Source organism: Salvia hispanica, chromosome 5 (genome assembly GCF_023119035.1).
Source record: "Salvia hispanica cultivar TCC Black 2014 chromosome 5, UniMelb_Shisp_WGS_1.0, whole genome shotgun sequence".
In the NCBI taxonomy this organism is placed as follows: domain Eukaryota; kingdom Viridiplantae; phylum Streptophyta; class Magnoliopsida; order Lamiales; family Lamiaceae; genus Salvia; species Salvia hispanica.
The window spans coordinates 16,611,451-16,637,912 of NC_062969.1; the positions used below are offsets into that span (position 1 = coordinate 16,611,451).

General features: G+C 33.1%; 3 protein-coding genes across 4 annotated transcripts; 2 read left to right on the forward strand and 1 right to left on the reverse strand.

Moving 5' to 3' along the window:
- The first annotated feature begins 7,040 nt into the window (after positions 1-7,040).
- Positions 7,041-10,243, forward strand: LOC125191034 (probably inactive leucine-rich repeat receptor-like protein kinase At5g48380). The gene is made up of 3 exons (XM_048088496.1): positions 7,041-7,281; positions 7,830-8,732; positions 9,020-10,243. Exons 2-3 carry the CDS (start codon positions 7,905-7,907, stop codon positions 10,040-10,042), a joined length of 1,851 nt encoding a protein of 616 aa, XP_047944453.1. The 5' UTR covers positions 7,041-7,281; positions 7,830-7,904; the 3' UTR covers positions 10,043-10,243.
- An 8,160-nt stretch (positions 10,244-18,403) lies between these two features.
- Positions 18,404-22,323, forward strand: LOC125186885 (nuclear transcription factor Y subunit A-4-like). The gene is made up of 6 exons (XM_048083369.1): positions 18,404-18,527; positions 19,839-20,056; positions 20,805-20,908; positions 21,005-21,076; positions 21,471-21,635; positions 21,896-22,323. Exons 2-6 carry the CDS (start codon positions 19,849-19,851, stop codon positions 22,136-22,138), a joined length of 792 nt encoding a protein of 263 aa, XP_047939326.1. The 5' UTR covers positions 18,404-18,527; positions 19,839-19,848; the 3' UTR covers positions 22,139-22,323.
- Positions 22,324-23,637: 1,314 nt separating this feature from the next.
- LOC125186206 lies at positions 23,638-24,514 on the reverse strand. 2 transcript variants are annotated; one of them, XM_048082555.1, is made up of 3 exons: positions 24,399-24,514; positions 24,031-24,130; positions 23,638-23,960 (listed from the first exon to the last, which is right to left on the reverse strand). In XM_048082555.1, the coding sequence occupies exons 2-3, from the start codon at positions 24,122-24,124 to the stop codon at positions 23,821-23,823; spliced, it is 234 nt and encodes a 77-aa protein (XP_047938512.1). In that variant the 5' UTR covers positions 24,125-24,130; positions 24,399-24,514; the 3' UTR covers positions 23,638-23,820. The 2 variants fall into 2 exon arrangements, with proteins under 2 accessions (XP_047938512.1, XP_047938511.1); XM_048082554.1 differs by lacking the exon at positions 24,399-24,514 and adding an exon at positions 24,304-24,358.
- Between the last annotated feature and the right edge of the window lie 1,948 nt (positions 24,515-26,462).

Consider the following 26,462-nt stretch of genomic DNA (forward strand, 5'->3'; position numbering starts at 1 on the left):
TTAATTAAAATATTATTAATAAAGAATAAAGCATACTTCACAAACTTATACTTCACAAACTTATATATTGTACAAACTCAAAACTCATCTACACAGATTCAACACAATTTCAATACAACATCAACACAGTATAAAATTTCAAGATTTAAATGTCAACACAGTATCAACACAACATCAATCATCGACTACCGTTGAAATTCTATGACATTTTCCTGTTAATGTTTTTTTGTGATCTGCTGACATTTTTCAATGGTTCATATCATAATTTGAATTTGTACAATATTTAGAGTTTTCATTTGATCACATTCCGAAAAGAATATTACTTCCTTAATTTCATAATAGATGTCACACTTGGATGGTGACACACTATTCTAGAAGATGTTGTTTCACGTGTAAAGTGATTGGAGAATATATTTTTATATTTTGTATGAGAAAGAACTTTTCTTAAATAAAAAAATATGAATAAACTAGAAAAAAATGTGATATTTGTTAGTATGATATATAATATAGAGAGAACTAGTGTTATATAAGAAGGAGAGGGATTAGTATGAAAATCCAACTTCTAGCATTTTCTATAACAAATTATTGATAATTTTCTACTCCGTATAATCCATTTATAAGAATTTTATCTACAATTTCCCTACCATTTAATTAAAAAAAATGTTATTCTTGTCCACAAAAATAATATTCCATTCATCATTTTATTGTAGTTGCATTGTTTTGGACACGAGATTTAAAATAATTGTGTTAAATGAGTTAACAAAAGAGAAAATAGAATAGTAAGAAAGAGGAGATGTGAGCTTTTTGTAAAAAAATGATTTAGTTATTGTTGGACAATCCAAAAAGAAATACTTTGGCTTAGAAGAATAAATGAAGTATTAATGATGGACGTGACACATTTTAATATGAAGTTGATAAAGTGATTGAGATATAAAAAATAAATAGTTTAAATATTGATAATGAAAAATGATACTCACCTTAATTTATATATAAATTATCATGAATATGAATAGTTTTCGTAGGTAGAAATAATAGTTGGCAAATAGTTACAATTTGTTAAAAGATTCTATTAGGTATTCCACATTTTTTTTGTATATATAATATATTTGTAAAATTAATAAAATAAAGTTGAGATCATATATTGAAAAAGAAAAATGGAATACTTTTGAATCTTTTATGGATATCAAAATTGTGTTGAACTGTTTATTGGGGAAGGATATATGACATGAATAAGAATTATGAGTATCAGTTTGGCCCATAATTGTTTAGTCTAAATTTTATGGGTTGATCCGAATAGCTTTCTTAATTTAAATAATTAGAGCAGAAAAATGATAATACAATAAGAAATCAGGCTAGCTCAATCATATTATCGGGGAAGCTTTTTTTATTTTACTTTTTCTTTTTGGAATTAGCGCCTCCCCACTCCGATTTAATCCAACGCAATCACTCTTTCTGGTTAACATTCATAATAAAAATAGTAAAAAAATGGGTGTATAATTTAAAATAAAACAAAAAAGATAAAAATAAATTGAGGGTAATTTTCTACTTTTAGTATGTGATTAATTTAGTGGATAAACAAAAATTGGAAAAATATGGCTATTTTTTGTTTTTAGAATGGATGATAGTGTACTAAATACACGTGACAAATGTCCGCATGTATTAAAAAAAGGTGAAATTGACACAATCCAAATTATTTGGTGCTAGAAACTTTTTTGCAATTGAAAATAGTACTATTATAAAATGATTTTTGTTTTGTTTAATGATTGAACAGGAAGAATTGCTGTTTGTAATATTGGTGGGAATTAGATAAACCTAATAACCAAATCCATTTTATTCAATGGAAATCCTATTCAGTTTCTCATTTTCCTAACAAGTTACTAATGACTGGTAACCAACTCATTATTTGCGTTCATAAATTAGCTTCCCCAGCTGACAAACCTAACCTAACAAATAATTTCATCTTATTTTCGGCAAACATTAATGGTCATATGAATGTAATGTCAGAAAATTAAATAAACAAATACTCCCTCCGTCTCACATTTATAGTCACATTTAGTTAGGGCACGAGTTTTAAGGAATTGATGGAGAGTGGAATTGATGAAGTGAGATGGTGGAGTGTGTAATAAATGAAGTGAGATGGAAGAGTGAGATTGTGGAGTGTGTAATAAATGAAGTGAGATGAAAGAATGTGTAATAAATTAAGTGAGTTGGTTGAAGGTGGGTCCCTTGTTGACTTTTGGTTTTTAATTTTTGTTTTGGTTTATTTTTATGTTGATAATGGCATTTGGATGTAATTTTAGTGAATAATGGGGTAAAATTTTATGTCCAAATATGGAAAATTCTAAATGTGACTATAAATATGGGACGGACTTTTATGACAAAATGTGACTATAAAACTGGGACGGAGGGAGTAAAAAACAAGGCTCATCCACCAGTCTTCAACAAATACATTTTAGCACGCACGTGTACACAAATATAATATAGGGTAGTATAGTGATAATCTACAAACGGTACCTTTTCAACAAATTCAAAATTACCTAGTTGATGTGTTAACCTATGATGTTGACATTATTTGTCATCTGTTGACATCAAATCTTGAAATTTAGCTATCAATATCATAATTTTGAGTTTTATGGAGTATAATTTATTGAATTATTCTTTATTACATTCCATGGTATGTATAATTAAAAGAATATAAGATGATTCTCTGGATCATTAATTCAAATATTCAACTGTTGGGATTTAACAATTGTAAAAAAAAGCCCAATCGATTACAAAACCAAAGCATCCTATTTTAGATTAAAAAGATGAGCAAATTGATTTTCTTTTCTTAATTTCATTGATTTCTTTCCCCATTTACCAAGTTCATACTTTTTCACAAAAAAACATCCACAACTTTTAAAAAAAAGACAAATTGATTTCCCCCCCCTAATTTCATCATTTCATGTATTGATATTTGCATAGCATTTTGTGCAATCATTTCATGTATTGATATTTGCATAGCATTGTGTGTAGGTATGGTTTGGGTTTGGGTTTGGGTTTGGGTTTGGGTTTGAATTGTTAATATGATGTAATGAAAAATATATAATATGTTACTTGTGATACTTTTATTTTTTTACTAATTCTTGGTGTGGATTTAGTACTAAAATGAATTACAAACAATGTTGAAAAATGTTTCTGAGCTATTTATGCTAATAAATTTTAATATACTCTGAATCACAAATTTGGTATCCGGTGAATGCAACATGCATATTTGCGGCACATGAATGTATATTGCACTAGAGGTATCTAAATTAAGATTTTAATTTTTGAGATATTTTTTTCATTTTTTTGGATTATTTCTTTCTTATTTTCTTTCTTATTTTGTCCTTTATAACCTCAAGGACAAATTTTATCATTTCTATTTATTTCCGTTTTTCTATTTTCTCATATTATCATTCTGGATTTTCAGAGTACCTTTTGGAGATATAATCATACTAGACTCTCCCAACATATAATTCATTGTAATAACAAATCTAGCACCACTTAGACATTAATAATTACTATCCAGTCTATCAGGATTCTCGAGTAATGAACGACCTTGGTCATTTGATAAGTCAAAATAGTAGTTAATAAATATTGTATGCTCAAAGTTATATTAACAATTATTAAAAAAACGATAATCACTAGGACATCGTCTTTAAGTAAATAGCCAAAAAAGACTTATTACACTATTAGATCCGTTTAGTGCTATACTACACCGACGTCGTTCATTTCCTTAGGTAAGGGCATTTTCAAACAGATGTTGCAATATTTCACGATAGGTAGTTAAAACCTATCTAGGCCGTGAAATTCAATTTCTCTTATGCAAAGAACCAGCTGTGTTACCTACTGTGAACCTCTTTCACAACTATTATACTATGTAGAAACTTAGACTAGTTTGCTTCTCATATATTTAAATGTAAATCAAACATCTAGAAAATGCATAAACAAAAAACATTGTGACAAAATATTCGTTTTCATAAATTGGTAAAGTGGATTAAAGACTTTTACATATACAAGCATTCAAAAGATGTTTTACAGTATACTAAACTCTATCAACGCAATTGCCTGCACAAGTGTGTCCATCAATCCATTGCCTAATAACCCCGTCCATTGTCTTGCTGCCTCAGTGTTGCTCAGAGCTTCCAAATTAAAATGACCCAGTCTCGTGCCCCGGCATACCATTGAGATATTTGCATGCCACATTCCATTTTTTCCATTTACTTTCCTAATCCAATTTGTGTAGGTTTTTATAATTCCAAAACCATATGCTAGATTCAGTAATATCAAAGTTTCTTTCATACTCCCTCTGTCTGCCATTAGAAGTCACATTTGAGTTTGACACGGTTTTTAAGAAATCGTATAAAGAAAAGTGGTTAATATCAAAGTTTCTTTCATACTCCCCCCGTCTGCCATTAGAAGTCACATTTGAGTTCGACACGGGTTTAAGAAGTCGTATAAAGGAAAGTGGTGAGAATAGATAGTGGAATGTTGAACCCATTAGTTTTATACTCTCTCCGTCCGCCATTAAATGTCCCATTTTACTTTTACTCTATTTGGTAAGTGGATCCTACATTCCACTAACTCATTCCACCCACATTTTATTACAAAATCAATATATAAAAGTAGGATCTACATTCCACTAACTTTCCTACCTACTTTTCTACATAAAGTCAAACAATTTCTTAAAAACCGTGCCGGTCAAATATGAGACATTTAATCACGAAATGAGGGAGTAATAAAATGTGAGTGGAATTAGTTAGTGGAAAGTAAGGTGTACCTACTATTTATAGTAAAAGTGAACCGGAACTCCTAATGGCGGACAAACTAAAATGGACCGGGACTCCTAATGACGGCAGACTAAAATGGTAAACCGGAACTCTGAATGATGGATGGACTAAAATAGTAAATCGGGACTCCTAATGTCGAATAGAGTGAGTGGTAATTACCTCCTTCTGTCGGTAGAGTATGGAAGTAAGATAGTCCAGAATGCACATACTTCGGATCTCTCCGCTCTCTACAGGCTAGCGACCGTGACATACTAAAGGGGTACATTCAATATATCACCATCAGATGGATCTTCGGTTGCTTCTTCACTCATTTCTTCTGTGCTTTTGATTTTCCTAACAAATAACTCATGTCCGAGTCATTCCGAATTAGAACTGTCATCACTAGCACGTTCAATCTTGTCCATTCTATTCCCAAACTCGTGGAATTCATCATTAAATCTATTATGCCCAGATCACTGCAATATCATATGTTACTGTCTCTTGGGTTTACTGTTGTGCCCATTGAGACTGAAAGTCAACAACCGTATGTTGGGTTTGTTGTTGTGCCAATTGAGGTTCATAGTTAACAAATAACTAAATTTGGTATGTTTAAATAGTTGTTGCAAACATTCCCTCATATATATCTCAAAAAGTCAATGCCCACAAACTTATATCCATGATCCAATAAATAGCATGTTTCTATGTTAAAGTAATCTTAAACTCATTAACATTGATAATTATTCCAATACGATCACAAATTTTGATAACCAATTCATTGTAAGAAGTCGAGTTTTCTAACACAAGATATGCATTTGCCACAAGTGATTCATAAAACAAATCAATTGCATCAATCTGAGTTATTCTTGCATCCTAATATAAAAGAACACATAGACTATCTATATTCATAATCGTGCAATACATACACATTATTTTTTTACAAAATTTGATCAATTCAAAATACACTATATTCCAAAAATGTGATTGAATATTCTAATGAAAAAAAGAGAGAAATATGTTTCTAAATATAAAAAGTGGATATCTTAAGCGTGATAAATTAAAAAGGAAAGATTGACATCATAAGTGGGACGGAGGGAGTCTTAACTATCAATAATATACATGACTCTCTAATGTGAAGCAACAAAAAAGGCGACCCTTAAAATGTGTGACTTCCTAATGAGATGAAAAATGGTCCATTTCGGACCATTGATTTCCAAACTGAGTACATTTCAAGAATTTTGGCAAAGTAGAAAAGCCAATTGAGTCTATGATACAATGTACATGGCTGAACGAGGGAATTTCGTTTTCTGCTTTAATTCATAAACTTTACAGTAAAGCAAATAATAGAGCTAGCTTTTTGATTCATATGTTTGTACTCGTGGATGATAAACAATAAAGTTCTTGACCTAGTATTATCAAAAATGAACTTGTCCATTTCTTCTGAAATTTCATAGCAAAATTATTGTTTTACTCCATTTGACTCGGTTTCACTATATGTTTCTTCTATTTGAACGGTTCATGTAATGTTGTCATTGACTGCAAAATGTCACTCATTTTTTGAATTCAAATTTGGAACATGGAATAATTACAAAAATTCCTCTCACACAAAGGGATAGTGTCGTGTGACTTTTTCCAACTCTATTGGAGAGGAGAGACGACCTCTTGTTGCTAAAATTATTATTGAAACAAAGAGTGATAACAATTTTGTGTCTTCAAATTCATCTTTTCTTTGCCATTCTTATTTGTTAAAAAATGCTGTACATTTTTTTCAATATAAAGTTTTTCTTTCTCTTATATTAATCTATCTCTGCTTTAACTATTTATTTGCATTACTTTTCTAAAAGAAGTGCAAACAATAACTGTCTTAGTAACGTGGGACAGAAGGAGTATAAATCATTTTTATTAATAAAAATAAAAATCATAGTACATTCGTCCATAAAAAACACACTCTCTCTCCCCCATGTTACTCGCACTTTTCTGTTTCGGCCCATCTCAAATTCTTATAATATTTTTATTTTAAGTGAGAATTAGAGTATTTAATTAATATATTAGAATTAATTATATTTATATTCTTTTATTAAGTAATATCTTATTACACTTAAAATATTAATCTAATTACACTAAAAAATTAATTTTAAATTTATAATTTAAAATAAAAGTGTGAATAATGTCGGAAAGAAAAAGACTAGTAGAAATTCGAGTCCTTGTGATCGTTATCTTTGAGTCCAGTCTCCCCTTTTTTTTCTTTTATTTTTTTTCCCTTGTAGTCACACTTGTTCATATCTTAGAGTCCAGTCTTCAGCTCTCTATTTGAGAGTTGCAGTCTTCACTCGAAATTGCCAAATAGCAAAACACATTTAATCAGCAAAAAAGAGGCTAATAAAGAAAGAAAGGAAAAGTGAAAAAAAGAAATGGTGGAAGATTAATAGTTGTCCCATTATACTCTCAAAGTCTTCATTTGGAATAGAAGTTCCAACTTTCACTCTTCCTAAAGGTAACAATTCCATCTCTTGTTTATTGCTTTCTTGGATAGCTTTTGGTTCATATTGTAAACATTTTTTCTTGAAGATTAGGATTGGGTAAAGTCCTTTTCTTTACATTTTGATTTTGTGTAGATTTTGGGTTTTTCCATTTAATTTGTTGAAGTAGATGATTTAGGTAGATATTTGTTATGTGATCGCGCTGATTCCATGAATAGTGGAGTTTTGAAGTTTCTACTTTGTTTCTGTAATTTGTTTTTTCATATTTATGCTTGAAATTTGTTAAGGGTAGTTTCTTTGTCTGTGTTTAGTGTTTAATCTTTTGATTAAACAGAAAGTGTTTTATTATACGCGGTTTTAATGTGAAATTGTAAAGTAAGAGAGAGATGGAGAAAATGCGGGTAAAGTAAGAGAGAGATATTAAAAAAGTGGGTAAAGTACGAGAGACAACGAAAAAGTGGAGAAAGTGTGAGAGAGAAATTTTTCATTTTTAGAAATGAGACTATTTCTAGACATCCCAAAATGACAAAATGAGATTTTTTTTGACCTTTTGATGTTTCAGGAAGTTAAGTAGTATGTACCAGCAATCTTGATTTGAGTTATGTTCTTTGGTCTTTCGACGTTGTAATCAACGAGTATGGTGTCCGGTTTTAGGGCAGCCTCTGCTCTCGTTACTATCGTTGTTTGGTTGCTCGTCCCTTGCCACGCCACTCCCTCTGATATCGAGTGCCTGAAATCGATACGGAGCTCGTTGGAAGACCCTAACAACTACCTAGCATCGTGGATTTTCGACAACAGTTCCCAGAGGTCAATCTGCAAGTTCACCGGGATCGAGTGTTGGCATGAGGATGATGGCATGGTGTTGAATATCCGGCTGTCGGACATGGGCCTCAAGGGTGAGTTCCCACTAGGCATTGCCGGTTGCGCTTCCATGACCGGCCTCGACCTTTCTAGCAACAGCATCCGTGGCAACATCCCGCACAACATCTCTAGTATAATTCACTTCATAACTATACTTGACCTCTCCTCCAACCAGTTATCCGGAGAAATACCTGTCGATATTTCAAACTGCAGCTTTCTCAACGTGCTTAAGCTCGAAAACAACCAGTTGACCGGCCAGATTCCTCCACGGATTGGTCTGCTCGACCGGATCAAGACATTTAGTGTTGCGAAAAACCAGTTGACTGGTCCTATTCCGCAATTTGTGAATGCCAGTTTTCCTGCTGAGAGCTATGAAGGAAATGCAGGTCTGTGTGGGAAGCCCTTGTCTCGCTGTAGTAGTGGTTCGGTGAAATCTCATGCTTCTGCAATCGTTGGAGGAGCGGTTGGTGGCGTGACTGTTGCAGCTCTCGGTTGCGCCATTGGTTTGTTCTTGTATATGCGTAGGATGTCGCGCAGGAAGAAGGAAGAGGATCCTCTCGGCAACAAATGGGCCACGAGCATCAAGGGCGCCAAACGCATCAAGGCGAGTACACTGTGCTTGCTATCTCAAAACCACACACTTATTAATTGTTTCTAAACTCATCAAACTAGAAAGTTAATCCGTTGCTAACTTTCTTAAGTTGCTAACTCAGTATATTTCAAATGTCAACACCAACATTAAATTAATGTGCGTGTCGACATTTTTAATACACTGCGCTTATGACTTAGCAAGTTAAGAAAAGTTAGCATTATAATGCAATCAAACGATGAGCAAAGCTCATGATTTTAGAAGCAATTAACCCCTTCACTTGTGATTGTTTCTGTTTTCAGCTATCAATGTTTGAGAAATCAGTTTCGAAGATGAATTTGAAAGATCTGATGAAGGCCACAAATGACTTCAGCAATGAGAATATTATTTGGTCGGGACGAACAGGCACGGTGTACAAGGCAGTTCTGGAAGACGGGACCTCGCTTATGGTGAAGAGGCTGCAGGACACTCAACACTCGGAGAACGAGTTCGCAGCAGAGATGGCGACGCTAGGAAGCATCAAGCACCGGAACTTGGTTCCCCTGCTTGGCTTTTGCCTTACGAAGAACGAGCGCCTCTTGGTCTATAAGCACATCCCGAACGGCTCCCTTCGCGACATGCTACATCCCGTGAGCGAAGGCGCCAGAGTCATGGATTGGCCTCTCCGTCTCAAGATAGGGATAAAGGCCGCAAAGGGATTTGCGTACCTCCACCACTCGTGCAATCCGCGCATCATCCACCGGAACATCAGCTCGCAGTGCATCTTGCTCGATGCAGACTACGAGCCAAGGATATCCGACTTCGGGCTAGCCAGGCTCATGAATCCCATCGACACGCACCTGAGCACGTTTGTGAATGGTGAATTCGGAGATTTGGGGTACGTTGCTCCTGAATACGCAAGAACGCTGATGGCCACCCCAAAGGGGGACGTCTACAGCTTTGGAGTCGTGCTACTGGAGTTGGTGACGGGCGACAAAGCGACGCACGTGAGCAGAGCCCCGGAGAGCTTCAGGGGCAGCCTGGTCGACTGGATATCGGAACTATCCGCCTCGTCTAGGCTTCATAACGCCATTGATGAATCCTTGGCCGGGAAAGGCTACGACAACGAGCTTTTCCAGTTTCTGAAAATCGCGTGCAGCTGCGTGCTTCCGACGAACCCCAAGGAGAGGCCTACCATGTTTGAGGTGTACCAGCTCCTCCGAGCAGTCGGGCAGCGGTATGATTTCACGACGGAGGACGACATTTTGGTGCCGACCGATGCCGGGGATGCTGATCAGCTTGTGGAACTCATTGTTGCTCGAGATGATGTGCAGAGAAAGGTATAAAAAAGACTGATAGATTGCTTGGAGAAATCAATAATTCACATTTAATTTTTGGTTTTAAAACACTGTTGGTATGTAGAAGAGGTCCATTTTCTGTTGATGTAAGTGTATCTACTTTTATGCAGAACTACTGGAGCCTAATAGCTCGAATTTACTAGGTGAATGAATTGTGTATAGAATAATATCTTCAGTTTCTCGATTGTTTATCGTTTATGTTGAAATTGTCAGCACAAACTCACGTTAATGAATCATGATTCCTCATTGATCATTCGTAGCTAACTCCATACTGTTTTATTGGTTTGAATAAAAAAGGATGCTATAACAAGAATGCTATAAAAAGTGGCAAAACGAGAATTAATCCAATTTAGTTTAACTGCTCCAGATTAATTAATTACTCCCTCCGTCCCCCATAATTTGTCACCATTTGATTCGGCACGGGTTTTAAGAAATGTAATAGAAAGTGGTTTGAAAAAGTTGGTGGCATGTGAGTCCTACTTTTATATATTAGTTTTTTAATAAAATGTGAGTGAGAATGAGTTAGTGGAATATGAGGTTCACTACTAAAAATGGTAAAAGTGAAAGGTGACAAATTTTTAGAGACGGACGAAAAAGGAAATAGGTGACAAATTTTTAGGGATGAAAGGAGTATATTTTTTTTTCTTGTCTTAGTTCTTAAAGAGGACAACTTTAAATATCCATAAATTCTTGATATTGAGAATTTGCTATAAACTAGTAGTAATATTCAGGGCCTGAAATTTAAGTTTCAAAATCAAATTAAGTTGGAAAAAATAATGAAAAAGCTAATGTTGAACAACGGGAGTGTTATATTGCTAACTCAATACCTAATTGCTAATTATAACTAAATAATAGCCATTAGATATTCAAATTAACGGCCTAGATCATTAACCAAAAAATATCAATACGATCAACAAAAAACGTCAATAAAGCCATAGGATTAATTCCATAAAATATCAATAGGGGTATTAATGTCAATTAACTACATGTTTAGTTATAACTAACTTTTAAAAGAAATTCCAAAACTTTAAATTCATATAACATATATCAAATTAAAGATAATTTTATAAGGATTCCAACGATATCATATATGCATATGTTCCGACGTCAAAATTTGAAAAAAAATTCAAAAATTTTTCAATTTTTTCGTAAAGCAGAAATGTCAACATACTATATAAAATATGTCAATATAATACATGTAGAATGTCAATATAAGCAATGGGTTAACATTCTTAAAGCATCGTGTTGACATTCTCAAAGCATTGTGTTGATCCGAAACACTATATTGACATTTTCATCTAAAACCCTAATTTGGCGTTTTTTTTAATCTTTTTTTATTTTATTAATAAAAACGAAAATTACACGTGGCAAATTGTAGACCACACGTTTTTTAAAATCCTATGGCCTTAAATTAGTTGTAGTTAGCAATTAAATGATGAGTTAGCAATTGATCACTCCCCTGTTGAACAATTACTACAACTTTAATTTTTCCTCGTCAATTTTTTTTTTATCGATCATTTTAACGTATGGGAAAAGAAAATTGATACAAAGTCTGTTAAATTCTCCAAATCCTTGTCCCACACTTATATAGAGAAGCTAGGATCATCACCAAGCCATCCACACTTATATAGAGAAGCTAGAATCATCACCAAGCGGATGTGGGACAACTTTTAAGGGGTGAGTGGGCTGTGGGCCCATTTCTAATATGGTATCAGAGCAGGGTTATCCACCCTTATATAGAGAAGCTAGGATCATCACCAAGCCGATGTGGGACAACTTTTAAGGGGTGAGTGAGCTCATTTCTAATATGGTATCAGAGTAGGATTATCCACACTTATATAGAGAAGCTATGGTCTAAGCCGATGTGGGACAAAGATTTGGAGAATTTAACAATGTCAAAGTTCATGAACGTATTATTAGTGTTGTAGAATGGTAATAGCAGAAGAAAGGAACGAAACTGAAACAAGAATGTAAACGTCACAAGATCTTTATGTGGTTCTTTAATACCTATGTCCACGGGAAAACAAGATGAATTCTATTATCTCATCAAAGATTAACGACAAATGTAAACTGAAAAATGAAGAAAACTCTTTGAACTCTCACAATCTAATCACAAGATTGATACATGAATTCCCGTTTCTAGAATAGAATTCCAGTCCCCTTGCTACCTTTTACTCCCACCATCTCTCGATAAGAGTCCTATTTGATTTTGGCATATGTTTTAAGCAATACTTTAATTACTTTTTGTCTTTACCCCTCTTTTATTTTATAATTTTGTATTAAAATTTGTGCCAAACTCAAAATGTATATTCTTTGAGAACGGAGGAGTATAAAAATAGAAAATAACATTAGGAATGGACATGCTTCTACTGACTACACGCTTCCAAGTGTAACTTATCAATACAATAATTTTGGCCTTATGTTATTTAAAAAAGTCTACCCACTTAAATTTTACTATCAAATTGGCCTTAAATTTGATAAAATTCTCGAGACATGTTCCAGTCCTCAGTTGATGGAACAATAATTTTAAGTGAATAGATCATTTTTTGAAGATAAGCTTGAGATTAATACTTACTCCTATTACAGATAAGCTAGTAGTAGTAGTTTTTTATTTTGATCTCCAAAATCAACGTAAAATAATTGTGCAAATTTTCATCAAATTCAACTCAATTAGTAGTATTTTCACATTGATTAAATCTCGGCTACCTAAACTAAGATATGATTTCTAATTAAAATAAGTCGACTTTTACTATAAACAAGAGCTTTGTACATCTTTCTTCGTCGGGAGAGGATAGTATATTCTCTTAATTTGTAAAACCTTTAACAAAAGTAACATTAATTCAGTGGTAGCAGTTGTTAGAATGTTGTGTAATAGTTGTATTTTTGCTAACAAGTGACATTAGCACCTCCAACTCCTAATTAAACTTTAATAAATAGTTTAACCTTATGTGTTTGTTGCATTTTTGAGCCGGTCACAGTGCTTACATTAGCAAACACATATATTAACAAAAAGTAGTATTAGGCTTATCCTTTTTGAAAAATTTCAACTATTTATTTGGATATCACCCTCCTAATTTTTTTCCACTAATATCACAAAAATTGAGTCGAGAGAATCATGGGAGTTCATGAAGGGGATTTCAAGGGCAAAGATAATGCAGCTTGTTTGACGCCCAAAGGTAAAAAATTCAAGATTCCGAAAACCCTAATTTGTCCACCTGCTCCGAAGAAGAGAAGGTTGAAAGGAAGGTGCTCGTCAACACAACGACATATTAAGTTTTTCGCTCCTCCTGAACTAGAGGCCTTTTTCTCGTGCTCATCTACAAATAATGTCTAGATCTAACCAAATAATGTGTTCTTTTTGGTATGCATAGTTTAAATTTTTCACTCGTGTTATCCATTGTAATTTTTTTTTATATTGTGGATTAGGTTGTGACTTGTGAGCTCGTTTTATGTCCATCAATGTATATATTTTGAGTGTGGATTTAATTGATTTGATTGAAATATAACTTGGTATGGTACCAATAATAATTCCCACTACTGTCCCATATATGTTTCTTACCTTGTTTTTTCCTTTATTGAGATCATATATATAAAATTCTTTTTTTTTTCAGAATCACTAAACTTACTTAATATATCAAGCTAATTCTGTTTATATCTATTTGTAGCATCACATGTAACTAGACACCAAATTTCAACCACTACATCAAAAAATGGAAGGATAACAAGGAACGAATTTTTAAAACACGAAGGTCATTTTAAGGACGTTTTGGTTCATTCCATCATACGGAGATCATTTTAAGATCGTTTTAGTTCATTTTAAATCAATCATAAGGGTGTATGAACTAAAAAATGACCTCTGTTTTTTTAAATTCTAATATTCTAAATGAACTAAAATGGTTGAAAATTGACATTTGTGTTATCCAAAAATGACGTCTATACTTTTAAAATTCAAATTTTCTAAAAAATGAACTAAAAAACCCATAAATGACCTTCTTGTTTTCAAAATTCAAAATATTAAAATTTAATCTCATCTTTTTTATTTTTATCTAGTAATTAAAATTTGATAAGTTATGCACTGAAAGGATGGTGGTTCTATTCACACTACGCTTGATAATATATTTTAACAATATTATAAATCATAAGGTATCCAAATTGATTACTTGTTCAAAATACACTATGAATGTCCACTTATTTATATATAACTTATATTTACATATTACTTTAGTGGGATGTAATCAATTGCTAACTAATTACCAATCCCAAATTAAGACCAATTTTCAACCATTAGATTAGAAGATCTTGTAGTTAATATAATGCCAAGTGTAATATATTTTAAATTTAAATAATTATTAATTAAATTAAAAGGGTATTAATGTCAAATCCTATATGTAGTAATTATAACTAACTACTTTCTCTCTCCTCAAAATCATCTCAAATCTTTAAATTTACGTAACTCTCTCAATTTAAATTATTTTTTCGCAAAAATATAGCAAATTAAAGATAATTTAATAAGGATTCCAACGAGATCTCAATTGCATATATTCCGACGATGTTCGGGTGATGAAATTTGATAAATTATATTTCAATTTTCGTACATGTTGATAAGCAGCTATTTTCAACAAATGCAACAAAAAATCTCAATATATTGTAGGCAAAATCTCAATATTATGCATGTCCAATCTCAATAAAAATGTGTTGATATTTTCTTGTCTCTTGTGTTGATATTCTAATGTCATATTGTTGATATTTGTAATACACAATGTTGATATAAAAAAACACTCATGAAAATTATCATATGATAACATAATGACGATATTACCCTTTTGTTGATATTTTATCTACTATTTATTGAGATTTTGTGAGCTTTAATCTCATCCACTCATTTTAAAATTCAAGGATGAAAATTTAATCTTAATTTTGAATTAGGGTGCTAAAAGTATTAGAATAGGACCCTTACTTTAGTTATTCTAACTAGAAGAAACAATTGTCAAGCTTACTGGATGAAATGGGCTTAATGGGCTAGAGGGCAGGATCTGGGCCACACACAAAGCCCAAGAATATGCAATTTGAAAATAAAATGAGCTTATTTTATCAATTTTCTCTACCTCTCTATTACTTTTTACCGATTGATATCTTTTATTTTACCAATTTTACATTAAAATTTATATTATTTTAAAAATTTATATTATCTTTTATTTTACCAATTTTACATTAAAATTTATATTATTTTAAAAATTTATATTTTTTATAGATGAGGTGATATTTTGTTATTTTAAAAAATAAGATTAACAATCAGTGCATCACATTTTTATTAAGTTAAATCACCAAATAAATAAGACTGTAGAGACTCATCTTTCAGAAATGTTCCCAATTTATAATAACAAGAAATAAAAATGTAACAGATAAAACTATAAGTGATAGTTCAGTTTTAAAGGAGTTATTATAATGATATAATTTAAAGAGTAAAGTTAAAATTGATTCTGAACATATGGTCATTTTATGTTTTTGGTCATAAATATTATCTTTTGAATTTTTGGTCTTGAACATATGGAAATTTGATCATTTTTATCCTCCGTTCGTGAAAAACTAACGGGCAACGAATTTAATCCCGATTTTGTCAAATTAAATTTTTAATTCTAATTTTTTTCTCCCTAATTAATTTCCTAATTATTTTAATTTAGTCAAAATAATTAATTCCCTAATCGGATGAGTAGAGGACGGCGGCGGGATAGGACTCTTTTACTGTCGCGGTAGTGGTGGTGGTGATTGGAGACCTAAATTGGAGCATGGAGAGGAATTCAGGGGGATCGAGGAGGATAACTGGGAGATTTGGCGGGGGATTTTGTGAGCTGAGCTGGATTTGCTGCGCGAGCGGGTTGGAAGGGGAGATTGCGATGCCGAGGGAGAGGAGGGAGAAGTAGAGGATGGGGATATGAAACGAGGGCGGGGAGAGGACAAAAGCGACGTCGTTTTTGGAGATGAGTGAAGTGAGGGAGGTGACGCGCTGGAGGAAGGCGGTCGCCGGAGTCGGCGTCGATGAGGAATGCATGGAGAGGGGGGATGAGGGCGAAGGGAAGGAGGCTTTGGTAGATTTTGGTTGTGGTGCAGTAGCCGGTTTTGGGGTCGGTGGAGTGGGTGGAGTGAGTTACCGCCATGGAAATCAGAGGCGATTGTTGCTGCTGGAGATTGAGGCCGAGGAAGGAGTAAAAAAACAATTATTTAGGTTAACTTTTCTTTTTATTTTTTCATATTATTTATTAAAATAATTAGAGAATTAATTAGGGAGTAAAAAATCAGAATTAAAAATTTAATTTGGGTAAAATCGGGATTAAATCCATTGACTGTTACTTCCTCCGTCCCTATTAGGAGTCACTCTTTGACCGGGCACGGATTTTAAGAAATGTAAAGAAAAGTTGGTTGAAAAAGTTAGTGGAATGTGAGACCCATTTTTTTATATTGGTTTTATAATAAAATGTGAGTGAGTTGAGTTAGTGGAATGGAGACATACTTATTATTTATGGTGAAAATGAAGTGTGACTCTTAATTGGGGATGGACCGAAATGGAAAAGTGTGACTCTTAATAGAGAACGGATAGAGTAGTTTTTAACGAAAATATTGACGGAGGGCTAAAATAATCAAATTTCCATATATTCAGGACCAAAGAATCCAAAAGATAATATTTAGGACCAAAAACATAAAATCATCATACGTCGAACAATTTTAGCCATTTAACTCCAATTTAAATAAAATTAGAATTATGTAGTATAAAAACAGTAAATCGGGATCAAGAAAGAAAAGGAAGAATATAAGAAAAAAGTGAAAAATAGATAATTAGTTGACGGTTGGGTGTCGCCGTCAAACAGTGCATGTGTGTTTGGGAGAATAAAGGGGATCCGATTTTGATCCAGAAAATGCCACCTAACGCCTGGACAGATAACGGCGTTTAACGGTTGAGTCATGCCACACGTGGCCGTCGGAGGGGGGTGTAGTACGAGCGGGCCCCACCATCTTTGGAAAATGGCGAGACACGTAGCAACCGAGATGTGGACTCAATCATTGGCGTTTAATTATTGGTGCACTGCCTTTTTCTCCTCACCATTTTGCCCCTACCTTCTTTCTCACTCCTTTAAAAATTTTCTATATTAGACAATACTTTTGCATAGTATGTTATTATTACTTTTTGAAATAATATAACTAACATAAAGCGCAATGGATAACACAACGAATGAGTCAAATGCAAGATAAATGATTCTTCCATCAAACCCACTAACTTATTCGCGGACTCTTATTCGTAATAATGAACCGGTACTCTTATTTGCGGACGGACTAAAATGAAAAAACGAGACTCCTATTTGCGGACAGAGGAAGTATATATAAGTGAGACTCATTTTCACTAATTTATTCAACCCATTTTCTTTACATTTTTTAAAAATTTTGTCCAAACAAAAAGGACTTCTATTGTGGACGGACGGAGTACTTAATTTTATAGTGGAATGTGACTATGTGAGTGTGATCTGAGTTAGTGGAGTATATGAGCATTTTACTAAATTCTACAAAGCGAAAATGTGTCTTTAAATAGAACAAGACAATCCAAAAGAATAAAACGTGTAGATTTTGACGGACGGAGAGAATAAAAATTATGTCAATTGCTTACCGATAGCTTAGGCCATTGGCAAAGAATGGGATGCATAAATTCATTTATTGAGCATGTATTAGTGTACTCTATCAATATCGTGAGTCGTTGAACACAATGACGATCTACATAGAGATAATAAGGGGTTAAGTCCGTACAAATTTATTTTTTCATTTAAAAATATCATCGAATTTTCCATAATTCATATTAGTCATTGTACAAAAGCCTTTGTCATTGCAATAAAACATTGGGTAGTTACATTCTCAAAATTTTGAATTGAATTTTAGCTCCTAACAAAACAAATTTCAAGGCCCGCCTCTGTGAACACATTGCAACTTATGAGAGTACAACTCCTAAATTTTATAAAATTGAAGTGCTCAATTATTTGGATGCCCTTAATTTGAAACTATCTGCAAGCCAAGATTTTTTTGCTTTCTGCAAAAAATATCGGTACCAAGTCCAAGTATGATTAGGGGTATTTAGGTAAGCAAAGTAAATTAAAAACATTGACTTGCCATTTATAGAATGGAAAATAAAAAAGGACAGGGACGTCATTTTTGGCAAGAGACGAGGCTGCTTCCGTCAAACCAAACAGCCCATTATTTTATTTTTATTAAATAAAGAAAATCACTTTCATCCGATGTTGTCTTCATGAGATGAGAATTTTGAGCACTTTCTCATCATCAAAAGGGCCACGCAACCCCCCCTCCCCTTACCCACCCACCCCCACAATAAAGGAAAAATACAAATGCATGTAGCATATATTCAGCCTCCATTCCAGGAAGAGTGAGATTCAACCTCTTTCATTTGCATGAACACCTCTGTCACTGACTCACTGCAGTAAGTTTATTTCCTCTTTATTTTGTTGGTTTAATCAGTTAGCGGTTGAATTTGGTGTGTCTTATTTTTTTTCCATTTATTTACCTGTTTTGTATGTATGATGTTGATTTTATTGGCTAGATGTGGTTATATTGTGGTTTTGCTTAAAAAGGAAATTTTGATAAGATTTTATATGGCTGTGTTTGTGTGTGTGAGAGAGAGGAGGAGTGCACACTTCTAAATTTTTGATGAATTATTTTTATTCAAAAGTTTTGATTATTTACTGTTTTATAATTCTTGATGGAGAGACAAAAATTTGATGTTGCTAATGTTAGAAATTAGTAGTTGATAGTATATTTTTTCGATTTCTTGTTAATTATCTTGATTCAAAGGTCAGATTTTGGCTTGATTCAATTATTGAAAAGTATGAATTAAGTTTATAGGGTGAAGATTATTTGACTTTTCAAGTATCAGATTCAGATTCAACTAAAATGCATTCATTTTCAAGCCATTCTTAATCTTTAAATCTCCATGTAATTAAGTAATTTAAACAGTAATCAGCTAACGGTTTTTTTAATCATTAATTGATAAATACAAAACATCAACTGATTCCTCAGATTGAGAATATATGTGATGAAGTTTCCTTGGCAAAAGTGTTCAATAGTTAGTAAATGAGGAAGTTGAGTGAAATGAATACACATTAGAATTTTGAGGATAGAGTGAATGCCTCTTGAAATGTTATTTTACAAAGAGCCAGGAGTCTGATTAGAGTCGAATGCAATAATGGTTGGAAGGAGGTGCGTAAGCCGTAAGCAATGTGGTTCGATTCATTCTTGAAAAGTACTTTATATGATTCAATTCACTCAATATAATTTGAATTTAGTTTCATTAATTACATCAAGTCTGTAGCCCCAAAATCAAAGATGATGTAACAACATTGGTAATTATCTTCCTTTTCTTTTATCACTATCCCAGCCCCATATCTTGTTCCCTTTGAATTCGTTGCTACGGTGCAGCCATTTTGCGAGTTCGTGAGATGTCAATAGGAACTCAAGCTTGCTGATTTATTTGTTTAACAACTTGTTTGTGATTTGATTGTTGGTTATGGATTTGAACATATTGGATTTGGTACTTGACTATGATTTATTTCAATGCTAATTAACAATCAACATTTTTAACATAAGCTCATACAAACTGAGTAGTACTCCATTATTTATGCATTTATAATGTAACATGTACACCAATGACTTATTTATTAAGTACTTAAATGGATTCACTAGTCTTCATATTTCGGTTATATGCTTTTGATCGGTCATGACCATTTGTTTGTAGGTAGGTAAGTATGCAACAGCATCGAGGCAAAAGAGAGCAGTGCGAATTTGATACAAAAGGCTATAATAATTGGCTTGAAGCCGGTTCACAAGGTTGGCATTATGGTGCCGGGGACAATTATGCATCCGCGAATGTTCTATCAAGAAGCCCACTGAGTATGACACCTCCAAATCTGCACAGCCAGTTCAGAGGACAAATTTCTGAATTGCCGAATTCAGGTTCCATTTTATTGTTCGAGTGTTTTTCTCAAAGTTCTGTTAGTATCCTCTATGATCGATCAATCATCCAATGAGATTATGGAATCATCTTGTGGTGTTCTTGAAGTTGGAATTTGAACGAGATGTACGTTTCAAGTAGCAAAAGAAAACAAATAAGAACTTCCTCGAAGTCTTGGGGAAGTTTTCCACTTAGAATTTTATGAAGTTGATGCGTAATTTTTATGGGATGTGATTCCAAAATTGCTCAAGTTTAGTCCAAATGTATTCTCTCCACAATATTTGCGTGTCGAAGGAATGACTTTATGTTGAAAATTGATGTATTAATACTTAGTCCAATGCTATTTTCCTGAGCCCGTATTAATTAGGAGTATAAAACATTCAGGATATCGCTTTCTTCAATTTGGTACTATCCTCTAAGAGAAGAGCGAGATGCTTTTGCGTATAGGTGTGTTGATTAAACAAATTCTGTTTCATTTGTTAGTGGAAGTGAAAAGCTCTTAATTTGTTAGTGAAGCACCTTTTAGTTCAAAGGTGAAAGGAAAATGAGAATACGATCATAGGACACTAAGTAGACTCGCTATCTTAGCAAGCAGACATTACTACCATCATGGATTTTTTGAAATATCAGCAACAAGGCGAGAGGCATTGACTACCTGCTGATGTTCTATCAATTCTGAAAATTGCGATAATGTCATAAGCAGTCTCGTTCGTCAATTATTTTGTGAAAGTAACAAAGTATGTTGCTCAGTGTGCAACCAGGAGCAGGGAAAGGCTGCACCACCGGCAGTGCCTTCAACAATAGGTGAATACATTGTACATGGAAATCAAAGAGATCACGGTGGTAGCTCAAAAGTGAGTGCATTCTGTTGTTTTTTTACTTGAATTTCTTACTTTAAATGAATTTCTATTTCAAATATTTATCGATTAAATTGCATAATTGGATTTCAGGTAATCTCTACATACTCTTACCTCGAACCAGAGTTGAGGGATAATATGCAAGCGCGTGGGCGGCAAGAGTTGGTATATGGCTTACTGCTACTTTTCTGCACTTAACGCGCTAAAACTATTAGGTCATAATGGGATTAGGTAAAATTCACACTACGCTCGAGGTGAATACACCAATTTTGACTCTCTAAACTTATCTGTCTTCTCAATCATGGTTGAATTGTGCATATCGTGTTCCCTTATGACATGTCTAATATTTTGGCCAACCTTATAATCTTCGACTTTTCAACAAAATGCGTATGTGATTAACTCCAATGGTCGTTTGAGAAAAACCGAGTTTGTAAATTGTCACTTGAATGGTGCAACTGATTACTTAGAAAACCCTAAAGAAATCACAACTTATGTTTGTAACTTAATAAATTCGTCGCCATTTACTCTGTAGCTATGACTAATGTGCAATGATATTCAGATATATCCCGATTTACATCCCACGCCTCACTGTGGGACGACTCTGCCCTTTGTGATGCCGGAAGAGCCTGTTTATGTGAATGCGAAACAGTATCATGCGATTCTGAGGCGAAGACAACTGCGAGCGAAAGCTGAAATGGAGAACAAAGCGACGAGAGTCAGGAAGGTAAGTAAGATATATCCATTCTTCAAATTAAATGTTTAGTACCAGACCATTATAAATAAGAGATTCAACTAATTTGGTAGGAAAAGTTGATGTTAGGCCTATTGATGGACCAAATTAAATTTATAAAATATTAGGCCATTTTTTTTAATAAAAAACACGCGGTGTGGCGGGGGGGTAGGCAGACCCCCAACCCGTGAATAAAATCAAGATTAGGCCTATAATTTATAATAATGCTTGATGTTCCTATCTTTTTTCATCAGCCTTATCTTCATGAGTCGCGCCACCTTCACGCCCTGAGACGAGCGCGAGGATGCGGGGGTCGATTCATCAACACAAAGAAGTCCAATGGTGGTAACCATGAGGAGGGGAGTAGCACGGGTGACTCTACTCCGGTGCCATCACCAGAGTCCGATTACGGACTAGGCCAACCGGCGAAGAGGCGTGAGCAATATTCTCATCACGACGGTGCAACATTCTTCCAGTGGGCATGCCAATCGAAATGAAATAGTATGAGTTTTGAATGGGGAGAAATTTGTCCAGTATTATATGCAGGTGTGTAAATTATTGAGTGATTTGATGTGAAATTTTTGGTTGTGATGCCAATTAAGCTAGAGAATATACAGAGTTGAATGTATACATGACATATATATAGCTCTCCCTTCCTTTGTATAGAAGCTGATGTTTTATACATGATGATTCTCTTGGAATGAGATTTCATATATGTTTGGGCGTTGCAGATTTTTATTTGTTGGATAATAACAAGAGGGGAGGGGCTAAGCCCCTATCAGATTTTTATTTTTGAAATTTTCTACTTCTAAATATGTTAAAATTTTCTAAATATAACTTTAGCCCTTTCAAAATATCATAAGCAAACTATAAAAATACATAAATGTTTAAAATATTTAGAACTAGATAATTTCATGAAAAGAAAAATTATCTTGATATTTATAATCGATTGTGAGTAGAAATGTTTTGTAATATGTAGTTTGTATATTGAAAATGAAAATAAATAAATACAATTTTAATTATGGACGTTCCAAAAATAATCTTTAATTCATTGATTCTTTTATTTTTCAGGGTTAGGCACAGTGGAAAAGTCAAAATTCTTTTTTTGCATTTATTTCATGATTAAGTACTTTTTTCGAGGTTGGGCACGGCAGAATAGTCAAAATTCCTTTTGTGTTTATTTCAGGATTAAATACCTGAACTCCTACAAGGAAGAAATCATGAAAGTCCTATAAGGGTGAATTTTACAGGAATATCTTGTTTGTATGGTATTACTATTTTTTCCGGCCATCAAATGTTATTCACATTTGCCATTTTTCATTTACAAAATATTTTCTATTTGTTTTTTCTATTTTTGGTAAATAAATCTCATTTTCCAATAATAACTTATTACGTTCACATTCTGTTATATAATTAATATATAAAAGTGGTATGTGGAAGAATCACAGGAGATGCTGTTTTTCACATCCTAATTTTTTAAATTTTTTATTTTTATTTAAATGTTAGTATATTTTAAGTTTAAAAAAGTAGGATGTGAGGAACAACATCCCTGTTGTGATTCTTCCACAGCAGGGGATCCAAGCCCCCCATTCACCGGCACATTGCAGCTTGCACCAAATAACCCAACTAGATACACTCTTGCCTACAAAAATTCTGTTATAAGTGACCAACAAATCATTATCCACTGAAATTTACTAGTATATCAACAATTTAATTTTTTGAGTTTGAATCCAAATATGAAATATGGTCTTACCAAAATCTGATTGATCTAAGACAAGAGGTATTGTAGGCTCACAGATCCAGAGTCGAGATGAGATGAGTATATATTTCCATCAAATATATCCATAATAATTCTGGCATGAAGAATGTGTTACCAAATCCTTTCATTTTGCTATTATAAGGGTAATTTAATTCGATTAAGTAGATAGTATAGTTAAAATCAACATTTGTTAATCCACACAAATGTATATGAATAGGAATATTCAGGAGTGTTGTATGGCCTCAATCAGTAAACACATAGCAATAATCTGTTTCGTATAGAAAGAAACAAGAACAAATTCATAGTGAAGAAACAAAATTCCCACAAACACTTATTTGCTGCTTAATGCTTGTGCAATGCAACATGGAATAAGGAAAGAAACAGCAAATTCCAAAAATATTAAGTGAAGGAGCATTTTCCTTATTCATTTTTGACGATGAAATTCTGGCGGCTGATGGGGTTCATGACCACGGGAGGGCCAGCAGTGCGCGGCCATGCGTCCATTTTCCGGTCCGTCTCCCGCTCCCACTCTTTGTTGGTTATAGTGCTTGGAGTTGAACCTATCAAACACAACAAATCTCAATTGTTTCTACAAGTCCAAATCCAAATCCAAATCAATCACATTCATACCTCCAAAGATTTTGTAATCAGAAACCAAACTATCACAAACATATGCAATACCAAGAGATCCAAATCCAGCACCAATGATGTATTTAGCTGACATTTTTTTCTGCACAAACGCATAAATCATTCATATATATATATAATCTAAATCATATAGTAATAAAATCTTTCAGCAAACCTACATTCCAATTCCAATTCCAATTCCAATTCCAATTCTCAAACAAGTAATGCAAAAAATGAAGACAATCACGAAAAAGAGCGATTCATAAACAAAATTACCGTAAAAATATTAAAATCGGAATCGGAAATAATCGAAACTCGATGTGTGAGTATATAAAAAGGTGAGGGCAAATGCAAGAATAGAGAGCTCTTACTTAATGAATCAGTCGATGGCGAATGCGAAAATGAAGGGGGACTCGTGTTGCAGAATATAAAGGGTGATTTAAAGAAGCAATAAAATCGCAACTCTAAACTACCTTCTCAAATTGCTCTCTGTGTTTGCTCTTAATTTTTTCTTTCCTATATTTATTTGTATTCTACAAATAGAATCTTCTTTATGATAAACATTGGGCTAAAACAATAAAATACATTAATTATAGATAATTTCATTTATTTCTTACTTTCTCCGAAATTAGCATAGTGATAACACAAATTTTAACGAGAAATTGATAAAATAAGAGAGAGGATAAAAAAAATAAAAAAAGTACAAGAGAGAGAAAAAAAATACTACTATCTCAGTCCACCAAAATTTGTCTCACTTTGACCCGACACGGATTTTAAAAAATGTGATGGAAAGTGAGTTGAAAAAGTTAGTGGATTATGGGTTCTGCTTTTATATATTAATTTTATAATAAAATGTGAGTTGAAATGAGTTAGTGGAAGATGAGGTCCACGACCAAAAATGATAAAAGTGAAATGAGACAAATTTTGGGGGACAGACGGAAATGGAAAAATGAGACAAATTTTGGTGGACAGAGATAGTAAGAAAGAAGACAAAGTGAATAAAGTATAACGTATGATTCCATTTATGAAATGAGATTATTTTTTATGGACACTCTTAAATAACGAAATGAGACTATTTTTCGCTGGAAGAGTTAATTTTGAATGCGATAATAAACAGGTATACTAAATCCATTCACAATGTAAATTTTTTCAATTAAGTTCTTCTATAAGAATTAGTCAATTTTATGTCTAGTGATATGGAGTACTCTCGTGTTCCAATTAAGTTGAGTCGTATTATTTTTTAGATGTTTCATCTAAGTTGAGTAATTTTTTGATAGAAAAAACATTCAATCACTTTACTTTATTCAATCACCTACTTTACTCTCTCTTTATTTTTTTTTACTTTATTCATCTCTTCTACTTTTCAATAAAATTTCTTAATCAATATGCCCAAAAGTTTTGACTCAACTTAGTTGGGATGGGGGGAGTATTTCTTTTATTTCATATTCATATTGACCTGGAAGGAGGAATTTAGAAAAATATAAAATGGATAGAAATAAATAGTCCCACTGTAGTAGATGCGTTCTGTTTTGAACACTCATTTTAAAATAATAATAGTAATAATTAGTTTAAGTGAAGAGAGAGTAAAATAAGGAAGATAACAATGCAACGAAGACTCTCTACATTATTATCTCTTATTTTACTATCTCTCGACTTTAACTAGTTATTATTACTCCACCCGTCCCATAAGAATATGCACTTTTTTCATTTTTAGTCCGTCTCACAAGAATATGCACTTTCCAATTTTCTAAACTATTTTTATCTCTAATAAGGTGGGACCCATTCCCCACTAATAATACTTTAATTACTGTTTGTCTCTACCTCTCTCTTACTTTACCAATTTTATTTAAAACTCGTGCCGAATCTAAAGTGCATATTCTTTGGGGACGGAGGGAGTATCATTTTTTTCAAAACAAGTGACGAAATGTCTCTACTATAGTAGAACAAAGGGAGTATTAAATTGCTATAATTTGAAAATTCATCATGTGAAAAAAAATAGAGTTAAAACAATTCATACTGCAAGATGTGAATAATTCGCTAAAGTGCAAAACTGGTCTCGTACATTTGCTAAAACAAAAATTGGTCTTACAAGTTAAATGTGTTAGCTTTTGTTCCTAAATAATATATTTTGAACCAGAACTAGCAGTTCCATAAAAAAGTAATGGTCAAGTCGTGTAAATATCAAATAATATCACATCAAATAATAATTTTATTCTAATCATTTAGATTAAACTAAAACCTATAGCATTTAGATGAAAGCATTAAATGAGAAACATAGAGCACCAAAATTCAAACACATGATCATCTTCCATTGCCACGAATAGGGCTGGGGAAAAATACCGAAAAAATGATATATCGTTCGTATCGTATTGAAAAATATCGAAAAATTATCGAATTTTCGATATATCGTAATTTTCGATACGATACGATATCGT

What these genes read in the sequence shown, in the direction of transcription:
- LOC125191034 (XM_048088496.1), top strand. Translation starts at nt 7,905, where the DNA reads ATGGTGTCCGGTTTTAGGGCAGCCTCTGCTCTCGTTACTATCGTTGTT. An exon ending in AGGGCGCCAAACGCATCAAG is followed by an intron (nt 8,733 to 9,019) that starts GCGAGTACACTG and finishes TTCTGTTTTCAG; the next exon opens with CTATCAATGTTTGAGAAATC.
- LOC125186885 (XM_048083369.1), top strand. Translation starts at nt 19,849, where the DNA reads ATGCAACAGCATCGAGGCAAAAGAGAGCAGTGCGAATTTGATACAAAA. An exon ending in TTCTGAATTGCCGAATTCAG is followed by an intron (nt 20,057 to 20,804) that starts GTTCCATTTTAT and finishes TATGTTGCTCAG; the next exon opens with TGTGCAACCAGGAGCAGGGA. An exon ending in AAGCGACGAGAGTCAGGAAG is followed by an intron (nt 21,636 to 21,895) that starts GTAAGTAAGATA and finishes TTTTTTCATCAG; the next exon opens with CCTTATCTTCATGAGTCGCG.
- LOC125186206 (XM_048082555.1), bottom strand. Translation starts at nt 24,124, where the DNA reads ATGTCAGCTAAATACATCATTGGTGCTGGATTTGGATCTCTTGGTATT. An exon ending in TGATTACAAAATCTTTGGAG is followed by an intron (nt 23,961 to 24,030) that starts GTATGAATGTGA and finishes TGTGTTTGATAG; the next exon opens with GTTCAACTCCAAGCACTATA.